The sequence below is a fragment of the Neovison vison genome, chromosome 7 (genome assembly GCF_020171115.1).
Source record: "Neovison vison isolate M4711 chromosome 7, ASM_NN_V1, whole genome shotgun sequence".
NCBI lineage: Eukaryota > Metazoa > Chordata > Mammalia > Carnivora > Mustelidae > Neogale > Neogale vison.
Window position 1 is genome coordinate 130,785,648 of NC_058097.1, and position 22,263 is coordinate 130,807,910.

General features: G+C 43.5%; 1 protein-coding gene across 1 annotated transcript in view; it reads right to left on the bottom strand.

Annotated features, from left to right (window-relative positions):
• Nucleotides 1-669: 669 nt before the first annotated feature.
• The window catches only part of PIWIL4 (piwi like RNA-mediated gene silencing 4), a 44,650-nt gene continuing 23,056 nt past the window's right edge, over nucleotides 670-22,263 (bottom strand). Inside the window, exons 10-20 of the mRNA XM_044260699.1 lie at nucleotides 20,676-20,793; nucleotides 18,204-18,315; nucleotides 16,401-16,585; nucleotides 13,753-13,825; nucleotides 8,738-8,938; nucleotides 7,667-7,770; nucleotides 5,207-5,277; nucleotides 3,672-3,825; nucleotides 1,988-2,113; nucleotides 1,729-1,876; nucleotides 670-812 (exon numbers count right to left, since the gene is read on the bottom strand). Of these exons, the coding sequence (XP_044116634.1) occupies nucleotides 696-812; nucleotides 1,729-1,876; nucleotides 1,988-2,113; nucleotides 3,672-3,825; nucleotides 5,207-5,277; nucleotides 7,667-7,770; nucleotides 8,738-8,938; nucleotides 13,753-13,825; nucleotides 16,401-16,585; nucleotides 18,204-18,315; nucleotides 20,676-20,793 (1,409 nt within the window). The 3' untranslated portion in view covers nucleotides 670-695. The remainder of the gene's footprint in view (nucleotides 813-1,728; nucleotides 1,877-1,987; nucleotides 2,114-3,671; nucleotides 3,826-5,206; nucleotides 5,278-7,666; nucleotides 7,771-8,737; nucleotides 8,939-13,752; nucleotides 13,826-16,400; nucleotides 16,586-18,203; nucleotides 18,316-20,675; nucleotides 20,794-22,263) is intronic.

Below are 22,263 nucleotides of genomic sequence, written 5' to 3' on the forward strand. Positions count from 1 at the left end.
GCTGCCCAGTGGGGGCAGGGGATGGGGCCTGGGCCAGCCCTCTTCTTTTGGAATCCGTTTTCTCAGTGCGGTGGGAGGCAAGGTCATCAATGAGAGCACCGGCTTCTAAGTGAGATCAAGCACCTTCCGGAGAGCAGGAGGTGTGCTCCGGCTCCCAAACAGGACTCAGAGGGTGGTGGTGTGGTTAGTGGGTAAGTCTGTGCTGAAAACCAATCATGGGGTCTGCATGTAACTTCAACTGAAATTCAAACAACAGTAAACACATATGCAATGCTCTGAATTTTATTTTCTAATAACTATTTGAACCACTCTACAAAACATTCTACAATATTATTTAACAAAACATGAGCAAAATTTAAGGTGGGAATTAGACCCCATTTCCCTACCATCAAAAACACCTCCCAAACACTTATTTTCTTAGAGGATATTCAGTTTGTGGAATTACTTACAGACGATGGCACATTTTAATTCCATTTACCAGCATGGGGATTTACCAAAAGCATAAAACTCTTCAAAATAAAACACTACGCATTTCTTTTGAACCACCTCAGATTAAGCTGTGTTGGGTGTTTTTCCAAAAGTTGAAACTAAGTTCAATCTCCTTTCCCCAGTCACAGCCTCGCAGCTGTGGCAGGTCTGTACAAATCCACCCACTCCTCAGACGGCTCCTCTCGGGACGCTCGTAGTTCCCGTCATCACAGGTAGAAGAGAGAGTTCGCTAATTCCAGACTTGGTTCTTTGTGAATGCTCTGTGCTACCAGAAAGGTCAGCTTGTGTGCATATTGACAGGGGGCTGGGATGCTGATTAAGCCCTAAGGAGAAAACATATTGACAGCAATTACGAGGTTTGCCTGTTCTTTTTTTTTTTTTTTTTAAGATTTTGTTTATTTATTTGACAGAGATCACAAGTAGAAAGAGAGGCAGGCAGAGAGAGAGGGAGAAGTGGACCCCCCACTGAGCAGGGAGCCCGATACGGGACTCAATCCCAGGACTCTGAGATCATGACCTGAGCCAAAGGAGAGGCTTAACCCACTGAGCCACCCACGCGCCCCGGTTTGCCTGTTCTGTTAGAGTAATCTGTGTTCCTAAGTTTTATCCTCTGCTAATTCCATACACAGCAGAATGCATTCGCAAGTAAACCGCCTAAACTTAACCAGCAAAGGGCAACCGCACCACAGGGAGCACAGACTCACCAGGCGAGATGGGGTTGGGGGCCCGTCTGGCTCCACAGAGCTGGGAGCTGGGAGCCATCACACTTAGCACTCATCTAAGTTTCCTGTGACTTGAGGCTCCAAAGGGCTCAGAGCAAACCTTGGCTTTGGACTTTGACAGCAGCCCTCGGCTTCGTGCACGGAAACACAGAACAGATGCATCCTTACGTTCCCACCACACACAGTGTCTGAGTTGACTTCAATTTCCTCAACCGCAACTTGGAAATAACACCCTGATTTCCTCCCTAGTGTGCTTAAGACACTGCACAGAATAAGGTCCTCCGGGAATGATAAATACTAGTGCTAGAAGTAATAAATAATAAGGTTAACAGTTACTGCTGCTTCGTTTCTATGACAGACTGGGTTTCTCCTACTGTGGACTCAGGACTCATTCATTCATTCACGCATGCATGCATTCATTCATTCCTCCTTCGGGAAGTCTGGCGTTGTGCTGGGTGAGCTGGGTGACGACCCTGGGTGGGAACACCACGTGTCAGTGTCACACAGCGTCACTCACCGGCCAGTTGTAGTAGAGGTGGCACAGTTTGAAGGTGAGTCTCTGCATGTGGTCGGGCTTCAAGCCATTGTCGTCATAGATGACGTTATAGTGGGTGGGGGTAACTGTTCCCTGGCCAGCTGCCTGACTGATCAGGTAGAAGTCGTACCTGAGCGGAAAACAGGCACGCGTGTGAGAAAAAAAGGCCAACCGAGGAGGCCCAACGTGAAGAACAGGGAGCGAACACTTCGCGGAAAACTGGCTTTCGAACAGCACTTGCCATTCAGGACGTGTGGCCTCGGAGTCCACCACGGTGCCGAGCGGCGGGTTCTGCACCGACCGGTTCCCTTCGGTGAAGAATCGGGGTATGCACTTCTTCCTGACCACGATCACCGACAGCTTGGCGCTTGGAACCAGAAAGGCAGAAAGGGATATGCAGAGAGCCAAAACCAAGCCTGCAGCTTTCTAGTCATCTTTTTTGGTAATTTCTAAATAAATTCATCCTTTCATTAGAAAAACACTGCCAAATGAAGAAAGTAAAAATTATCCCCCACATCAACTCCCCCCAAGATACACAGTTTTCAAAATTAGAGGCTGTTCTTCCTTGTGGCAAGAGTGTGCTATGTCCTGTCACTCTGCTGGTTTCTATCCCTTGAAGGGGACAGGGGAGTATGTTTAGTAAGGCAATGAGCTTCAGCTAGTACCTCTAAAGGAAGACTTTCCAGAATTTTCCATGGAGACAAGATTTCCTTTTTCCATTAGCAATAACCCCCTTATTTCCCCTTCACCCTTCCTCTCAATTCCTGAACAGCAAAGAGACCCACAGGTTCCTCTTATTCCTCAAGTCATCGTTCCTGAATCCTGCAAGACACACACCTGGGGAGGATAGATGGATGGACCAACCGAATGTACATTTGGGCCAGATGTTGAATGACCAGGAATTAAAGTCCGGATTCAGTAAATCTAAGGCCATATCCAAATACTGGCCATCATTCCCAAAGGAACCACTGGGATGCAAAAATTATGGGGAAATTTCACTTTAATCATTTTATTTGAAAAATATATTGTTTCCAATGTAGAAACTTATCAGAGTTGACGTCATACTGAAAGAGAATCCCTTAGCACAGCCGGCTGCTGAATGTACTCCCACTGGCCCTCAACCACATGCTTGTGGTTGGGAGCAGACACAGTCCCCTGAGGTCAATGGGGAGGGACCTGGGCCGTGAGGGTCTGGACGCAGCGGCAGGTGACACTGCCCCTGCCCCAAGCCATTACGTCCTTCCCCCTGGCTGCCCCGTCCTGATGCAGCCAGGTCTCAGCTCCTCCAGAGCTCACGCCTGCACCTTTGGTGTTGATGGTGTTCTGGACAGATGAACGCAGGGCTCTACTTGGAGGAAGGTGCTCCCCAAATATTTTAAGAAGCCAATTTGAGATTATCATCCTCCCCGTTTGTCAGTTCTCGTGTTTTCCCTGCACCTGCCACTTAACGTACTCACTACCACACCCCTGAATCCAGAAGGCTGGTGACGGGGCGAGGCAGCCCAGCTGGCTCTGCCTTCCACTGCTGTCTGTACCTCCCACCCACCTTGCCCGTGTACCAGGGCCTGCACTTGAAAGGGCCTGAGCCCTGGCTGATTTGGGCCTTGAATTTCAAACCACAGCATGTTTAGTCCCGTGGCTTATCAATATGTGTGAAGCGTCTTCCCCCCTACCCGGACGAATCTCTGTGTCAGCCGTGCTGAAGGACACCTGCCTTCCTCTGGGTGCCCCCACCCTCCGCTTCACAGAAGCGCGTCCCAACAATGCTCCAAGCTGCAGGAGAGCGAACCATCGGCTGTACCCACATGATGCAGGCACAGAGCCAACCCTCACTGCGTGAAAAAAGAAGATGCTGGTGTCTATGAATTTTAACACTTCCAATGTGCTGTCACCGCGAGAGTGGGGAACGCACAGCGGTTGCCTACCTGGTATTGGAACTTGCCTCTGTCACACTGCTCAGCAGCTGCGGAACCTCGTATTCAAGCAGGGTCTGCAGCTGGCCATCCCCCACCCCGTCCCGGTACACGACCACCCGCGCAGGCAGGCCACGGTTGTGCCTGTGCCATCTGTTGAGCGCTCCTGCGGAAGGAGTAGTTGGTGAGAAGAGAATGGCTCGTTCAGCGCCTACAAAGAGTAACATCCCCCTAGAGCTCAGGGTTTTAGAGACCACTGTAAAAGAGGGTAATGCCTAGACCTGAGTTGTATCTGCAATAATATAAATAATATAAAAGCGGGTAACTTTAGGGAGACATTCGGCATCTCTGCTCTTGGAGGACTCATAATGGTTTCTATGGCATAACGTATTCTTGAACTTGGCGTGCCTCTTCTGTGACATTTTAATATTCAAGCAATCAACGAAGTCATGCAATAAACAAATTCCCAAAACCAGACGAATACTAATTTGGCTTCTTTGAGTTTTTAAAGGCTATCGATAGATACAGGCTGGATAACTCCATGTCATTTCCTTCCCCAATGAGCGTAAATATGAAGACATAAGGAAAGGATGTGGCTGCTCCTCTGAGAGCATCTCTTACCGTGGACTCACCCAACTGGATTCTAAGTTGCACCGACAATGTGAACTCTGAGAACATCTCCACCCACTCCAACTAGAAACTGCCCCAAGAGCAGAGACCAGACAGTAACTCCTAGCAACAGAAACTTTTCATAACTACTAAAAAAAAAAAAAAAAAAACAAGTTTTGATGTGAGGGCAAAGTAACAAAATACTTATTTTCATGTAGACATTGGGCAACTGCTTCAGAAGAATTTATTTTCTAGGAAATTTTAGTTCAACAGATGATGATCATATAGGTAAGGTCATAACCAACACATATCACCAAATTCACTTTTTTTAGGAAACATTTACAATGTCCCCCTTCGCCCAGAGTTTACGGATGGGAAAAGCACATCAGGAGAGGAAGTGAATTGTACAAGCCGCACCGCGAGGGAGCGCCAAGGCCGGGCACCGACCAGGGCTGGAGAGGAGACGGGAGCACCAGATGTTCCCATCACAGCCCACTACATAGAAGGCACCCTTCCCCGCCTGCCTTCTTCCCCATCTTCTCCTGCTAGGCCGCCCTTCATCTGCCAGCTTCCTATTCTACCCCCGCCCCACAGGCTTCCTTCCTGTTCCTAGACCTCCCACCACTCTGTCACAATCCTTGTTTCTCTGGGGTAGGTTCCTTTGGTATTTTCCCTGCTTGCCAGAGCCACCAGCAGCTAAAAAATGCCCTTCTTCTTGGCTTTCTGTTTATCACACACACAGGACACATGTAGCTTCTCCAGCATCTGTGAGCATGAGTCAGGACGTAGCATTGGAAATCTCTAACCAGGTGACGGTCTACTCGGGCAGGCTTAGGGCACCTGCTGCCCCGGTCTGGTCTGCTATGGGCACACGGACTCTGGGCCAGAGAGAATAGTGCTCTGCTCGGAGCCCACCCACACCACGATCCTTTGAGTACCGGTCATGAAAACTTTCAAGCAATCTGCAACATCTGTCGTCGCTCTCTGGAGGATACAGCGAGAGAACCACCTAAAGTGAGAAGGACACAAAAGTAAACTTCAGATTCAAAATGTCTACCCTAGACATGCATTAGGATTAAGTGAAGAAAAGGAAAACAACCGAAGTGTCTGTCGGTGGGAGAATGGATAAAGATGTGTGTGTGAGCCCGCACGCGCACACACACCCAGAATTCTATTTAGACACAGCAAAGAATAAAGTCTTGCCATCTGTGAAAACATGGAGATGGATCCTGAGGACATTACACTAAGTGAAATATGTCAGGCAGAGAAAGATAAGTACTGTACGTTCTCACTTATACGTGAAATAAAGAAAAAAAAAAAAGCTTCTAGGTATAGGAGGAGACTGGTGATTGCCAGAGGCAGGGGGTGGAAGTGGGGGCACTGGGTGAAGGAGATCGAAGGATACAAACTTCCTGATACAAAATAAGGAAGTCCTGGGGACGTAATAAACAGCTTGGTGAGCACAATTAATAAGACTGTTATTATATATTTAAAAGTTGCTAAAAGAGTAGATCTTGAAAGTCCTCATCACAAGAAAAATGAATGTGATGACTATGTGGTGATATTAACCAGACTCACTGTGGTGATCGTTTTACAATATGTACAAATATCGAATCATCATGCTGAATACTGAAACTGATGTGATGTCTGTCATTAGGCCTCAATCGAAATAAAAAGAAACAGACATTGTGAGTAAAACTTAATGCTCATGATTTTGTATATGCTACATGAGTACATTTAAATTAAGACCCCCCCTTCCCCAAAAGAAATTTGTTGGTAAGAGAAACTGAAGCATGGTACTGGCATCAGATACAGTTGGGTTCAAATCCTGGCTGGCACACTCACCAGCCATGCAAACCTAAGCCTCAGTCTCCTCGTAGGTACTAAGGAAACAAACAAGGCGGTAAGGTAGTTACTACCTCATAAGGTTGTAAAAATTAACTTAGATAATCTATATAAAGGACTTAGCACGGTACTTGGCACAAAATAAGCAATAATAAATATAAACCACTACATTATTGTTTCAAAGGAATTTATTAGTTCAGCAGATCTACTTTCAAAATACTCAAAGATTTCTCAGGCATAAATGTCAACTCCTATCAATGAGCCTTTTGGACTTGAAATCTGAACATGATTAACTTATTTAAATTTCAGAAGAAGTTCTCTTGCTAAAGTTACTAATTAAATAAAAGCACTTGAAAAATGAAGTCATGGCTTAGCGGCAAGTATGCACTGACATTATTATTATATAACCGACAATGACACAATGAGGAATGAGGTTAACAAACGGGAAATCCTTTATCTGCTTCATTAACGAAGTGACAAACAGGATCTCATACAAGCTGGAAGGAATTTGGCACCCCACCGCTACTTTTCCTGTTTCTCGCCATCATAAGTATACACCTGACCACAAATTTAATGGAGTAAACCAAATAGCTTACATCCGGGAATAAAATACGTCATGGTTCCTACAGCCTCAAAACACTCCGTCTCATTGCAAATAGTAAAACGATTCTAAGAACTACAGTTACTTAAGTACCATGACTCTATATTTAATGCGTTACCGCCGAACCTGTTTCTGTTTCCAACAGCTGCATGAACAACTACACCAACCATCTGCAAGTGTCAGTAACAAGAAGCACGTGCTGCGCGTACTGAGCCTGTGGTTTAAGCACTTTATCTCATGTTATTTCCACACACGCCCTATGAAACAGGCATTGCCAACATCCCCACTTTGCAGGTGACTATAGTGAGGTGCAGCAAGCTTAAATAGCCAGACGTCAAACACAGAATAAGTACGTGGCAGATCAGGATACAAATCCAAACAACGTGAAGCCAGAACTTAGCTGCTTGACGTAATGTACGTGAGATTTCTAGTACAGGACCTGAAACAGGGCAGATGTACAGATACGTAAGAATATCCATCATTCATCACTTTGGGAATATGATAGGTATATGAGTGGCAGCTTGTCCTGATGTTTGCATAAATACAGTTTTTCCATAAGGCTACCTGTTAATATTATCAAACACATTTTTATCTGTAAGTATAATTTATGACTAAAGTGTTCACATTTTTTAAAATGAGTGAAGAGGCATCTGGGTGGCTCAGTGGCTTAAGCCTCTGCCTTCAGCTCGGCTCATGATGCCAGAGTCCTGGGATCGAGCCCTGCGTCGGGCTCTCTGCCCAGCGGGGAGCCTGCTTCCCCCTCCCTCTCTGCCTGCCTCTCTGCCTACTTGTGATCCCTCTCTCTCTGTCAAATAAATAAGCAAAACCTTTACAAATAAATTAATTAATTAAATAAAATGAGTGAAGAACACAAACTGTTTCCTGCTCTATGGTTTCTAGCTAAACCACAAACAATAATTAGAGAATATGCTGGGGTAAATTGTAAAAGCACCTGGTGATTCCGGGGTTAGTACTGGCCACAAATCCAACCACCACCATTCCCTTGTTGAACTCATCTTTGCAGACATCAATACCGACCACCATCAGGGACTTTAACTGTAAAAGTAAATTTTTCATGGTTTAACGGAATGGGACATTATTTCCCCAAATGATGATTTAATAAGTTTTTTATTTTAACTGTCCTTAGTTATTAAATTATTTAAGTGAAGCTACATGCCAGCGAGACCAAGGGCCAGAGGAAGCAGCCTATTAAAACAGAAACCAAAGAGACTTAAAGTTGGAGGGATGGCTGTGGTACACACTTTGCTTCAGAGTCTCACTGTAGTGGCTACCATCCTTTGGGGAGATGGACAAGTGCCCGTGGTGACCCAAGAGGCTCAAGGTAACTGGTCCGTCATTTATCCGGGCCTCTGGGCTGCAGGGATCTCAAGGAGAAGTGCATTCCCCATTCTTTAGATTTCTGGAGGACCCCCCCACCTCGCTCCTTGGCTCTGCAGCCCCCAGGAAGCAGCGGGGGCTCCCCACATACATCCTGCTTATAGAAATGGAAGGCAATGGACAACATTCCTTCACTTCTCATCCCCTCCCCTCCTTCCACAGTGGCCAACAGTTAGGGAAAGAGAAGAGGACTTTCTCAGGTCCTGCCACAGTCCAAGATCAGAGGTCTGCCTGAGTCCCGGGGGAGCCTCCTCCAGGGTGTAGAGCTCCTCTGATGGCCAGCAGCTGCTGAAAGCTGATAAAAGCAGAGACCTTGGAGAAGCAGATTTCCTGTGGCAGCAGCAGGGCGGCTCAAGATTGAGACCCTCCAAGTCTCTGCCAGCCCAGCTTCTCAGTCATGAGACGTGCTGCCAACAGCTCACCCGAAGCTCCCGGGCAACAGGAACCACACCTCACCTTCTGGATGGGGTCCTGAGTCATGCCGGAGCCCAGCGCCCACGGACAGACGACAGACCCAACAACCACAACAAACACTTCTGGGATCATGGGAAAATACCTCCCACTTGATGTCATTGTTAAATTAAGGAAAGCATTGAGGGATTGCTAAGAGGAGAAGATTGCTCACAGGGATCTCCACAGCCCACAGCTCGCCTCCCAGTTTGCAGGCCATTTGCATCGCGATCCTGGTGGCAATGCTCATCGCCATTCCCTGTCTGTTCAAGGTCCGTGTGAGGGCGCACTGGCTTGGCACAGGGCAGACGGAGCTCAGGTATTTTTTAATGGAATCATAGTAGCTCTTCTGATAAGAAGGCAGGATACACATTACCTAAAAGACCAAAAAAAAAGCAAGGAAAAGTCACCTTACTTATGTTTAGAAGTAGCTTTACAAAAACTGAGGGGTGGCAGGGTGGCTCAGTCGGTTAAGTGTCTGACTCTTGATTTTGGCTCAGGTCATGATCTCAGGGTCACGAGATCGAGCCCCACGTCAGGCTCTCCCACACCTCGAGCATGTGTGCTCTAATAAACAAACAAACAAACAAGAAATGAGAGGGAGATGAACCATGAGAGACTATGGACTCTGAAAAACAATCTGAGGGGTTTGAAGTGGCGGGGGGGTGGGAGGTTGGGGTACCAGGTGGTGGGTATTATAGAGGGCACAGCTTGCATGGAGCACTGGGTGTGGTGAAAAAATAATGAATACTGTTTTTCTGAAAATAAATAAATTGGAAAAAAAAAAAAAAAGAAATGAGAAGGGGGATTCTCCAAATATCTTGCCCTTAAGTTCTGAAGAAGCAAACACTAACATATCTAAAGTTGTCTCAAATGGCCCTTAACCACTGACAACGGGTCAACGCTGCTTCAGATGCGCTTTCATCAGCCGCCTGCTCCACAGTCCCACTCCAAAGCTACCCATCCCTCTTGGCTTTCACTGCCTCACATCTCTTCAGATTTGATTCTATTAGGCTCCCCAAATTCCCTCCTAACCTAGCTCCTTCCCCAGCTTCCTCCCCACCCCTTGTCAGCCCTTCCTGTGGTTCTCCAGCTCTCACCCCCTCCCTCTGCTCCCCCAGCCTCACCCACACTTAGACCAGGAGGATTAGCTTGCACAGTAGTATTTTTCCCCCACTGGGTACTAGACAACCAAAATAAAAGAAACAAACAACAATATTTTATTGTTGCTATTGTTTACTGTGACCTGAGAGTGGGGATATGGGAGGAGGGAAAATAAGGAGAAAGAAGCTTCAGGTCCCCAGGTATTTTAAAATTCTGCCACCTCTGTCATCGGCCCTATTTCTGATCAGGTGCTTCTCTCCAAAGGGCCTCCCCTGACCTACCTGCATCTCCTTTCCCTCTTGTACTCCTTACTTTCAAAACTGCCAAATTATAGAAAAAATGGGCACTGTCATGATTAGCAGAGGACAAATAAAGTGATTCTTCACCTATAGATCTATTCAAAGTATCATCATGTCAAGGGATAAAATTATTTACATTTAATTACATAAAATAGGGGAATACATTTGTCAGAACAGTCCTAAGAGGAGTCTTCCTTCCTTCCATCCTATGAATTTGGGACCAAGCAAGGCAGGTGATAGAACAAGACAGTGGTCCAGCGGGGACGGGGACCAAAAGAAGGTGGGAGACAAGTGAGACTGGTGGTCACAGGGGATGGAGGCACAGGTGATACGTGAACAGCAGGAGCCGTGCTTCCCCCCAGAGAAGGGACTTACAAATACAGATGTGGGGGACACTTCCCTGTGCTGCTGGTTTGGAACTGGAGGTGTGAACACGTTTAACATGTGCATAGACACACATAGATGTATGTGTGTATGTATCTACAGTCGACCCTTGAACAACATGGGTTTAAACTGTCCGAGTCCGTGTCTATGCAGATTTTTGGATAAGTATAGTCCAGTATCATAAATGTAGCTCCTCTTCCTTACGGTTTTTTTTTTTCCTTACGGTTTTAATAACATTTTCTTTTCTCTAGTTTACTTTATAGTAAGAATATAGTATATGGTATATACAAAATACAAAATACCTGTTAATCAACTACGTTATAAGGCTTCCAGTCAATAATCAGCTAAGGAATTAAATTTGGTGGGAGTCAAGTTGTATGGAGATTTTTGGCTGTGCAGGGGTCTGTACCCCTAATCCCCACACTGTTCAAGGGTCAACTGCATCTGAGAACATAAATGTAGACCCACACTACACATATTCCTAGTTTTACCCATTGAGAAAACCGGGAAGCAGTGACACCCCAGTAACAAATGAGCACACCCAGTTGCCAGATTTTGATTTCTAAATACTGTTCTCTACCAAAAGGCATCATAGCTCACTGGAGAAATATCTAATTCCACAGCGGGCAGCAGAATTTCAAGATTAATTTGGAATATCTTATTGTGCCAGACAGTAAGGAAATGTCCCCCCAAAGATGGGGATATGTCAAAAAGACACAGAAGCCAATCTGAATGGGTCTTCCACTAACAAAATCAGGAACGATTTCAGCATCAAAATAGATAACAGTAGTAATAGACTGTAAGCTGGTAATAAAATAGGAAACTATGAATCCATAAGGATTTAAACAAATAAACAAAGAAATGGGGACAAGAGAAAGCTCTTCATTGTAACATAATGCTACCTACTAAATGTAGAAGGAAATACAATGCTACATACTAAATGTATAAATTAGAAAGCCACCATTTGGCAAACACCATAGTGATAATGGGTTCAGATTAAGAATTATCAATGGATTCTGAAACTAGCAGGTAAAAGTTTGATGAGAAACAGGATATTTACATACTCTCAAAGTATCTTGCTGCAAAACAAAAACAAAACCACCTGAAAATTACAAAGCAAACTGTAGACGTAAACAGAGAAACCTGGCAGATAGCACCTTAATTAATGGGGTACCTCCCAGGAAGACATATTAAGATCATTGGGATCATTGCTTGATACTCCTGCTGAAAGTGCATAACCTGAATTGAATTATAAGGAAACATCAGACAAACCCAAATTGAGGGGCATTATATAAAGTAACTGATCTATACTCTTCAAAGTTGGAAGGTCATCAAAACTATGGAACTATTTCATTAAAAGAGAGCTACCCTAATGACCCAGCAATCACACTACTGGGTATTTACCCTAAAGATACAAACGTAGTGATCCGAAGGGGCACGTGCACCCAAATGTTTATAGCAACAATGTCTACAACAGCCAAACTATGGAAAGTACCTAGATGTCCATCAACAGATGAATGGATAAAGAAGATGTGGTATGATGGAATGCTATGCAGCCATCAAAAGAAATGAAATCTTGCCATTTTGCGATGACATGGATGGAACTAGAGGGTATCATCCTGAGCAGAATAAGTCAATCAGAGAAAGACAATTATCATATGATCTCCCTGATATGAGGAATTTGAGAGGCAACGTGGGGGGGTTGGAGGGTAGGGAAGGAAAAAATGAAACAAGATGGGATCGGGAGGGAGACAAACCATAAGTGACTCTTAATCTCACAAAACAAACAGGGTTGCTGGGGGGAGGTGGGTAGGGAGAAGGTGGTGGGGTTATGGACACTGGGGAGGGTATGTGCTGTGGTGAGTGCTATAAGTGTGTAAACCTGGCGATTCACAGACTTATACCCCTGGGGCTAATGATACATTATATGTTAATAAAAAATTTAAAAAAATTTTTTTAAACTATGGAACTATTTCAGATTGAAAGAGGGTCCAAAGAGACAGCACGACCAAGTGCAATGCATCAGATCCTTTTACTAGAGAGGACATATTTCGAGGACAGATGGAGAAATGTGAAGGGAGTCTGTGGATTAGCTGGTCTTACTGTTTCCTGATTTTTATGGTTGTCCTATGGTTCTGTAGGAGAATGACCCTGTTTGTAGAGAACATGCACTGAAGTACTCAAGGACAATGGGGCATCAGATCTGTAACCTACTCTCAAATGGTTCAGGAAAAAAGAGGACAGACAGATAGATAGATATAGGAAGGAAGGAAACAATAAAGAAAAATATGATAAAATGTCAACTGGAGGATCTGGGTGACCGGTATATGACAGTTCTTTGTAGTATTCTTATGATCTGTTTTTATTTTATTTTTAACGAAAAGAAATACTCGTAGGGTTAGAATTCCTTTTGTTCAATATATCATCCTTATGGGCCTTTTTTGTGTCTGACTAGAAGAGAAGCAGACATGGCCAAGTTGCTTTGCGGGAAATACAGAGAGGGATGCTGGGAGCCTGGATGCATACATTGAACAGGTAAGACACTGCGGTGCAGCGAGAGGTGGGGCCTGGGAGAAGAGGAAGCATTTCCAAGAAATAGGGATGGCTGAGAGATTTCTCAGAACAAGGATTAACTTGTTAATCCAATTTTAACGTGTCTGCAGTGTTGGGGTATGCTCTAGTAATGCCTTGGTCCCAAACCCTCCGCCAAGTCAACTCACCCATGCACATGCGCAGTGCTCTGGGAAATGAGGCCGCTGTGGGAGCCGACGCAGTGCACGGGGAATGGCGCTCGTGAAAGAGGTGAGAATCTGGCGGCAGCAGCCATAGGCGACGCGGCAAAACCTAAACCCTCCAAGAACCCACTGAAACACTGGGGGCCCCAGCATTTATGGGATACGATGGGAGTCACTTTATCTTAAATCTTAAATAAATATGTAGACATCCAAGAGGATAAGATAGAGGTACAAACAAGTATTTTAAAATTAACATTAGAGGGTCCTGGGTGGCTAAGTCGTTGAGCATCTGCCTTCGGCTCAGGTCATGATCCCAGGGTCCTGGGAGCTAAAGGCCCCACATCAGGCTCCCTGCTTGCCGGGAAGCCTGCTTTTCCCTCTCTCACTCCCCCTGCTTGTGTTCCCTCTCTCTGTGTCTCTTCCTGTCAAACAAAATCTTTTTTTAAAAATTAAAATTAAAATTAACGTTAGAAATATGAAAAGGAAATTAAATGCTGATTAAAATTCTAAGATTAATACTTTCTTGGGTTCTTGGGGAAATGCACAGCCATTTGCAAACATATTATAGGAGAATGTGCTCACATTCCTTCTTCCAAGGAAAGAAGACTATTAGATATAAAGAAAAAAATAAAAATTACACATCAAAACAAAAATTATCCTATACTTACCAACTGAACATTAGGATCAACGTGTCTCTGTAGAGCGCTAAGGAATGCAGCTGGATTTTCTTGTACTTTGATGCTACATAAAAAGATTAATTTTGAGGATATATAGTTCCCTTTTTAGTAACACATAATCATATAGAGTTAAAAATAATACAGATTTTTATAATCTCACTACAAGACAACACCAAAACACTTACTAATCATTTTTTATTAGCTTAGAAAATAGTCTGGTGGAAACTGCGAATTTCTCAGCTGTATATATCCCTACAGTTAAAAATTCCATAGTCCAAAATGAGGTTGAACATGAGGTTTTGAAAGCACAAGTCTCAATACTAAGCATCTGAAACTGGTTTGAGTTAACCTGGGATTAAGGTTTCTTTAATACTGAATCCCCACAAGAACCTTAAAAGTCTCAAAAACATCAGAGGAGTGAGACCAGGCTATTCAGCTAATCTGAATGGTTCCGACTAAAAGATTATTATTTTCCTCAGTGACTGCTCATTTGGAGCCTGGACTATTTAGCCTGTACCAGTCAGTCAGCAAGTAGGTATCTGTTCTGTGCTCACATTATGTTAGGAGCCAGACGCCGTAGAAGTAATTCCCACACAGAGGACTTCACAGATTGTCTATGTAGAATCAGCTTCTGAGAGGCGGACAGGCTGGATGGTCCTAATGCCCAGCGGCCTTTTCAGCCTTGCCCAGCAGGTGGCAGGACCCCGGTTCCCTGTTCACTGATTCTAACTGAGCACCAGGGATGGCCCACAGCTTGGTTAAAACAACTAAACGTCCCTGACTTTTCCAAATCAATCTCTTGCGCACGCAGACTCAGCCTCCATCTACTATCCATTCTTTCCAAACTCATCAGGCAAATGTTTCAGATAGGAGGAACTAGGCATATAAATCCAACAACCAAAGGGCCCCTGGGGGGCTCAGTCATCTAAACACCCAGCTCTTGATTTCCGCTCAGGTCATGACCTCAGGGTTGTGAGATCGAGCCCCACATTGGGCTCCATGCTAGACAAGGACCCTACTTAAGATTCTCTCTCTCTCTCTCCTCCACCCCAAAATAAATAAATAAAAATAAAACATAAATGGAAAAGATAAAAGAATGAAATAAAATATGGGCTTTCAGGGCCCCTGGGTGGCTCAATCATTAAGCGTCTGTCTTTGGCTCAGGTCATGATCCCAGGCTCCTGGGATCTAGCCCCGCATCGGGCTCACTCCTCTGCGGGAGGCCCGCTTCTCCCTCTCCACTCCCCTTGCTTGTGTTTCCTCTCTCGCTGTGTCTCTGTCAAATAACTTTAAAAAATCTTTTTAAAAATAAAATTAAATTAAATTTTAAAAAGGGCTTTCAAATAAAACAGGCTAAGAAAAGAACACGGCACAAGCTTGTGCACGGAATTCATATAAGAAAGAGCTTGCACTGTCACCCCAGGGTCTGTGACTGGGGCTTCTTTCATTCATCTTTTCCTGCTTTTTTAGCTCCTAGGTTAGGAGAAATTAGAGCAGGTGAAACTGAAACCAGACGATTTGTTAACCGATGTGATAAGAGGACCATTCTAACTACAGTGTAAAATGAGACTTTGGGGCCATCAGTGGTTTTCAACAATGCTTGCACTGCTGATGCAATTAATTAGTAACCGCTTGTTTAACGAATAACTTCCCACCTTGCCAATTAGGACATTTGGCCCTTCACTATTGCAGCAGTAAAAAGAAGTAGGCATTCCTCCTTATGAACCGTACGAAGCTCAATAAAATGAGGCATGACCAACTCGATTGCTTTCCTAAAAGCAAACAAGATCCGATTCTGAGTAACTGGATATGTAGGGATCCCTTACTAAACTGAGAGCATATGCCATATGCTCATCCCCAGCAAATGGCACAGCCTCTAGTATACAGGAGACACTCAATAAATGTTCAAAGAATAATGCCCTTGGTTTTATCAGAGAACTATCTAAATAATCTTGGGTTACAGTAACAGAATCAAAAAAGCCTATTTCGGATCTATTTTTACATTAAAATTTTTTAGGGTGTATTTATTTAAGAGAAAGTGGGTGAGGTGGAAGGGCAGAGGGATAGAGAGAGAAACTCAAGCAGGCTCCATGCCCAGTGCAGAGCCTGATGCAGGGCTCGATCTCATGACCCTGAAATGATGACCTGAGCCAAAAGTCAGATGCTTACCCAACCATACTACCCAGGCGCCCCTCTTTCTTATGTTAAATTTTAAAACATAAAATCTATTAAATAAGTCAGGAAATGCAACTTTTATATCTTTCAATATCCTGTTTCCTGTTAAGTTTTATAAATAACTGATATGAAATAATAAAGGGGGAAAAAAGTTAATGGATTTATTAAGGATTTATGGCTCAACTAGTACTGAAAAGATCTTGGGGGTAATGAGACCATTGCCTAAAGCACTGTGAAAGCAGTTGTATAAAAACCAACATAAAATTTGTTTTAACTGTATAAAACTTCAGTCACTACAAAATCTATCTACTTATAACTTTTTTGTTAGTACAAGAAAACTATTTTCTCGGTATTAGGAAACTTTACTGAGCTAAAGCTTTTGTAGCTACATCAGCCATCCTTTCTGATCTTTAAACCAAATTAATAGATGAAAACAGCTGGGACAATTTTCCGTGTATTCTCACGTTTTGGGGTAGTCCACATTAAATCCCATGGAACTTCCAACTCTTCTCAAGCAGTGCAGAAAATCCTCGGTCACTTTTTCATCTCTGTTGCTGCATATAATCAGCCATTTATTCAAAGACCGTGCACTTAAAATCTTGCAATTTCGCATATCCTTGGACCACTCAGCAGCAGACCCAGGCTGACACTGAGAAAAATAATGATCATGAAAGGGTTGAGCGCATTTATTCACAGAGCAGCTAAACAAAAGTCGTGCAAAGATGGTCCACATTCGTCATAAGAGACCTATTTAGTACAGTTTGCTATTCACAGACTTAGAACACTGATCCAAGCACTGCACATCTGCACAGAGTACATGGGCCTCCTGGAAGGGGAGGCATCTGAGCATCACCGCAGGCCAGCCAGTCCCTGGCTGCAGAGAGCTGGGCAAGTCGCTTTACCTCGAACTGCTGCTGTGTGCAAAGAAAGGTGTCTCATTCAAAGATCTCCAGGTTCCCTTCCAGCTCTAAGATCGATGGTCTTTAATATGAATGCTGTAGGCCAGTGGGCTGTCTGACTCGGTCTCCTAAGGCAGAAAGCTATCTGAAGGGGAAAATGCTGACTACTCATACTCCAGGGCATCCAACTACAGCTCACAAACGCTACGGGGCAGTTAAGAACATGCATCACGCCCCAGGACGCCGTCAACGCTCACTAGCCACGACCACCGCTAGGGGGCACCTTCTCCCATTTTAGTGCCCCTTCTAAGAAAAACCAATTTCCACACTAAAGAAACGCAACAAAAAAGCTCTGAGAAATGATTTTGCTTACAGAGATGAGACAGACCATGTTAAATATTTATAACCTGCTTCATATGTGGAACTGACCTTCTCTCTACTGACTCCTGACTAAAATCTTAATGGGGACCTACTTTTTGTACTTTACACACTTTGGTTCTGTCTTGTTTTTAAAAGTAGTTTTCCCTCAGCTTCTCCAGTGAGGGTTTTGGTAACTTGGATAGATGACAGAAAAGAAATGCTGAAAAATTCCCGTGCCACCAGCACAAAACTTCCATTTCTCAGTTACATTCATTTAAACATTTTGCCTGAGAAAAATGAGAAGAGGGCCTTTAAAAATAAAATATGTAACTGGCTTTAAAAATGAGCAAAACTATGGGAAAAGCAGAAAAATAATGCACCATTTTGCATAAAATAGGTTCATTTCTTCAACTGAAGCCTGAAAGAGAAGTGTCTCTTCAGGTTTCAGAAAGCCCCTCTAACTAAGTGCTGTGTGGCTGGGGACAGGCTCTGGGCACATTCCTTCATGTTGATGCCAAATGAGCAGCATTTTACTTGGAGGAAAAGAAAGAACCCCGGTATCAGAAAACGTAGCCTATGGAATTACCTCTCACCAGTTAAAACATTTTCTCAGGTACTATGAAGTGAGTATGTGAGTGTGAGTGTGTGTGTATGTGTGTGAGAGAGAGAGAGAGAAAGACATACGAGAGTACTATAACACCTAATAACAAGTGGGCATATTTTAATTGTCATAGCCTGAAATACACATTTTCTAATGCACCTTTAAATGAGAAACCAAACCACACTGACCTAAATCACGTCCAGTGGGTGCTGATAAGTACTCGCAAGTATACTCAGATTGAAAAGGAAAACAGAGGGGACTTCAAGGTTTAGGACAAAGGGAGGACATGGATATGGACATAGAGAAACCAAATGACTATTATAAGCCCACTAGTCACCCCTGCATATGATCACACACACATATTCAAGTAAACACTTTTAAATGAAAAATAGAATCATAGTACTTACTACAAGGTCTTGCATTAATAATTTTTCTGAAGGCAAAACCCGCCCAGTCAGAGACATCTGGCATCCAAAATGCAGCCCCCAGGTCTCCAGCTCAAAACGAGCATCCTTGTTTCTGTTGATAGAGTTGAGTTTTAAATCATTAATAATTTTCTAAAGAATTCTGATCATTAGAGAGAGAAATATAACTTACTGAATTGTTCAAAGACTAATTTATCTTTTTAGGATTCCAGACTTCTATTTCTACTCACCATTTTCCCCCCCTCAAACAAATGATGGGAACAACCAAACCCATTTGGGACACGCAGAGATGAAGAAGGTTTCTGGTGTGGCACCCTGGTCAGCAAAATGGGCCTGTGAGCCGGACAGACCTTGGTTTAACTCCTAGTGCTGACATTTCACAATATGTGACCTTGAATAAGACTCAAACTTTTTATTATATGTGCTGCCGAAGCGAGCAAAAGACTCAAATTTTTTAAACCTACGGTTTCCTTATTGGTAAAATATAGGGATAATAAGCCTAGCAGCCTCCGAGGGTTGATGTTAAAGATCAAGCTGACGTGGAAACCACTACCACAGAACCTGGCACATGCTATGTGCTCAAAAAAGATGAGCCATTTCTCCCAATAATACACATGTTAATAAAGAGACATTATGGAGCCTCTGCGTGTGGAGATGTCTTCTGTGAATATCTGAACTGGTTGGCCTAGGAGTGGATGAAAGATGATAGAGGAAGGGAACATACACACTTGGGCTTTGGAAGGTTCACAGGATAGACGGCAGGAGGAAGATCGTGAGGAGAGTATTAGTGTCATCAGTAATCACAGCTTTATATTTGTATGGTACTTTCAGATTAGAACTAGTAAACCCTAATCGTAGTTGATGTGTGATCTCCTTGGATTATGATACATGGTCATCTCTAGTAAGCACTAAATTCCCTGAGGAGAGCAAGCATGCTGACTTTGCCTCCAGGCCTTCGACATGGCAGCCGGCACAAGGGGAGCCAGGCCCTCATGAGAAAGACGGATGAGACTCGTGCTTTACCTTGCAAAGCTTCCCCTCTCTCTTTAGGGGAGCTCAAACCTCCTTACACAGGCTCTCTGCAACAGCTCATTATTTCCACCTAGTAATGCTCTGTCTGGTCTGGTCACATGGAATACTTTGAATTAATTATTTGGCTTCAGATACTATCAGCTCAAAATGAGATGGGTGAAGTAATTGCCAATCAAGAAACTGGCTCCTGAAGCCGATGGGATTCCTGAAAGATGGCAAAAAGAGGCATCTGGGACAGTAATCCACAGCCCAGAATAAGGGGAGAGAAGCATCTCCAGGAGGTGTAAGTCTGAGGGATATCCAGGATAAATGACGTGAAGTGTAGCCTTAAAAGGGAAAACTATGAGAGTACAAGCGTAACAGAAATGCACATTTACCCTACAGAAATGTTCAAGAAAAAACACATTACAAAACACGATATACAGTACTTTGCTATTTTCCTAAAAAGAACATGATTATATGCAATTGAAAATATCAGAGACAATATACACCATTCAATTATGATTCATTCATGCATGAAATAAATGTTTACTGAGTGTGCACACACATGCATTTCTTTTCTGTTTGCAGAAATTTCCAAGTTCATTCTCCAAATTTTTTATCTTTAAAGAATAAAAGACCATTCTGCAATGTTGTCCAGCAGAAGTATAAACCATCCACATATATAAGTTTTAAGTTTTCTAATAGCCGCATTAAAGACAGTAAAAATTGCCAAGTAAAACTATTTTGAAAATGTATGTCCTTTAGCCCAATAAATTCAAAATGTGATCATTTCAAGATGTGGCAGTAGCCGCGTTCCAAATGCCCTGCTGTCGTGAGGCTACAGCCCTGGACAGCAACGTCTTCATAGGTCAGAGGGGAGAAACGGGAGCCGCTCGTTACTGGCATTCCAGGTGACAGCAAACTGTCAGAATGAGGACAGGAATGCAGTGTGAGGGTAGACCGGCTAAACCAAAGGGCACAAAGGTATTCCTAAGTTTAAAGATTGCACAGTAGAATCTTTCTAACGATGAGTGTGCTGAGGCCACCATATTAAGATCTGAACATTCTCAATCTCGAATATGGGGAGGGGGGTCTGCTGTGGTTCTGTTTTCTGTTTTTATAATCTCCAACCCTTTCCTTCATTCAAATGTTTATCCAAAACCTCCATGTATTAAACAGATGAGAGGAGGGTCATCTGGTTGAAGCTGGATGGTACTTCGGCCCGCGTAGCCTCCAAACTCCTCCCCTCCAACCACCCCCCCACCCCCGTCTGTGATCCCTGAGGCATCAGGGATGAATGTCTGTCTCTGGACCACACAACCCAAAGGTGCCTTGCCCTGAGTCAACAGCAAAGAGACATTCCATCAAGGAACGAGACATTCTGTAGACCATCCAATTCCATAAACCAGGCCTGAGGCAGGATACACTCTGGCCCAGTACCTCTGAATGTCGTCAGCGAGTCTGGCCAGGCGCTGCTGCCTTCCCATAGGGCTGAGACGCGTTTCTCCAGCCACGGCCTTCATCAGCTGGAAATCAGAGGTTGCCTGGCGGGTCAGCCCTATTAATGGAAGTGAAAACAAAGGGGAAAATGAACAGCATGCAATGTAACCCAGCCCAGCTCTGCCAGATTTTAAGCTTTGCACCTAAATTGACTCGGATCTAGCCTATGGATAGCATTGTCCCCCCAAAATGCAAGCCCTTCATGTCATTCTAAATTTTCTAGCAACCACGTTTTGAAAAGCCAAAAACAGGGGCAGCTGGGTGGCTCAGTGGGTTAAGCATTCGACTCCTGCTCAGGTCATGATCCCAGGGTTGTGAGATGGAGCCCCAGCCCAGCTCTCTGTGAGTCTGCTTGAGACTCCCTTCCTCTCCCTTTGCCCCCCCTTGCTTGCTCTCTCCCTCTAAAATACATTGATCTGTTTTTTAAAAAGCCAAAAAAATGAAGTAATTCGAATAGTATATATTACTTAATTCAATGTATCCAAAATGTTATCAATTCAACATGTGACCAATATTAAAAAAATTTTAATTTTTTGATTTTAATTTTTTAATAATTTGATTTTCCCTGTTTTCTCACACTAAGTCTTAGAAACCCAAGGTGTTTTTTACACTCACAGCCTGTCTCTAGCTGGCCCCTCAGTTGCACTAGCCACATTTCCAGGGCTCAGTAATTCTATATGGCCAGTGGCTGCCAAATGGGACTGTGCAGATCTAGAGTATGAGAACGCCATTAAGAATGAGCAGCGTCCCTCCCTTCAAGAATTATATCCTTACTGATTTTTCTAACTGTGAAATAAATATATACCCATTGTAACTGATAACAAAATGTAAAAGGTGGAAAGTCCTCCTTGCTTAGTCCCGCCCTGTTAATCAAATGAACATGATTAAAAGTGCTCGTATTCTACTGTATGGTGAGAATTCCCTTCTAGAACTCACGTAGAAGGAAAACAAGGGTCATTTTGGCATCACACAAACGATGTACCTGAAGAAAATCAAAGTCCTATTGCGTCCCACACTAATGAAGCTCAAAAATGCTGGAGAGAAGCTTGGTTTAATATGATCCAGCAATTCCACTACTAGGCATTTACCCCAAGAAAACGAAAACACTAATTCAAAAAGATACATGCACCCCTATGTTTACTGCAGTATTCTTTACAATAGCCAAGATATGGAAGCAGCCCAAGCGTCCATCAATAGACCAATGGATAAAGATGATGGGGGTGTAGATATATATATATATATATATATACACACACATACACATATATATACATGCACATACACACACACATACATACACACAATGGAATATTATCAGCCATAAAAAAGAATGCAATATTGCCATCTGTAACAACATGGATGGATCTAGATAGTAGAATGTCAAATGAATTAAGTCAGAATGAGAAAAACAACTAACATATGATTTCACTCATATGTAGAATTTAAGAAGTAAAACAAACAAACAAAGAAAAAAAGAGACAAACAGAAGTACAGACTCCTAAATTAAAGAACAAACCGGTGGACGCCA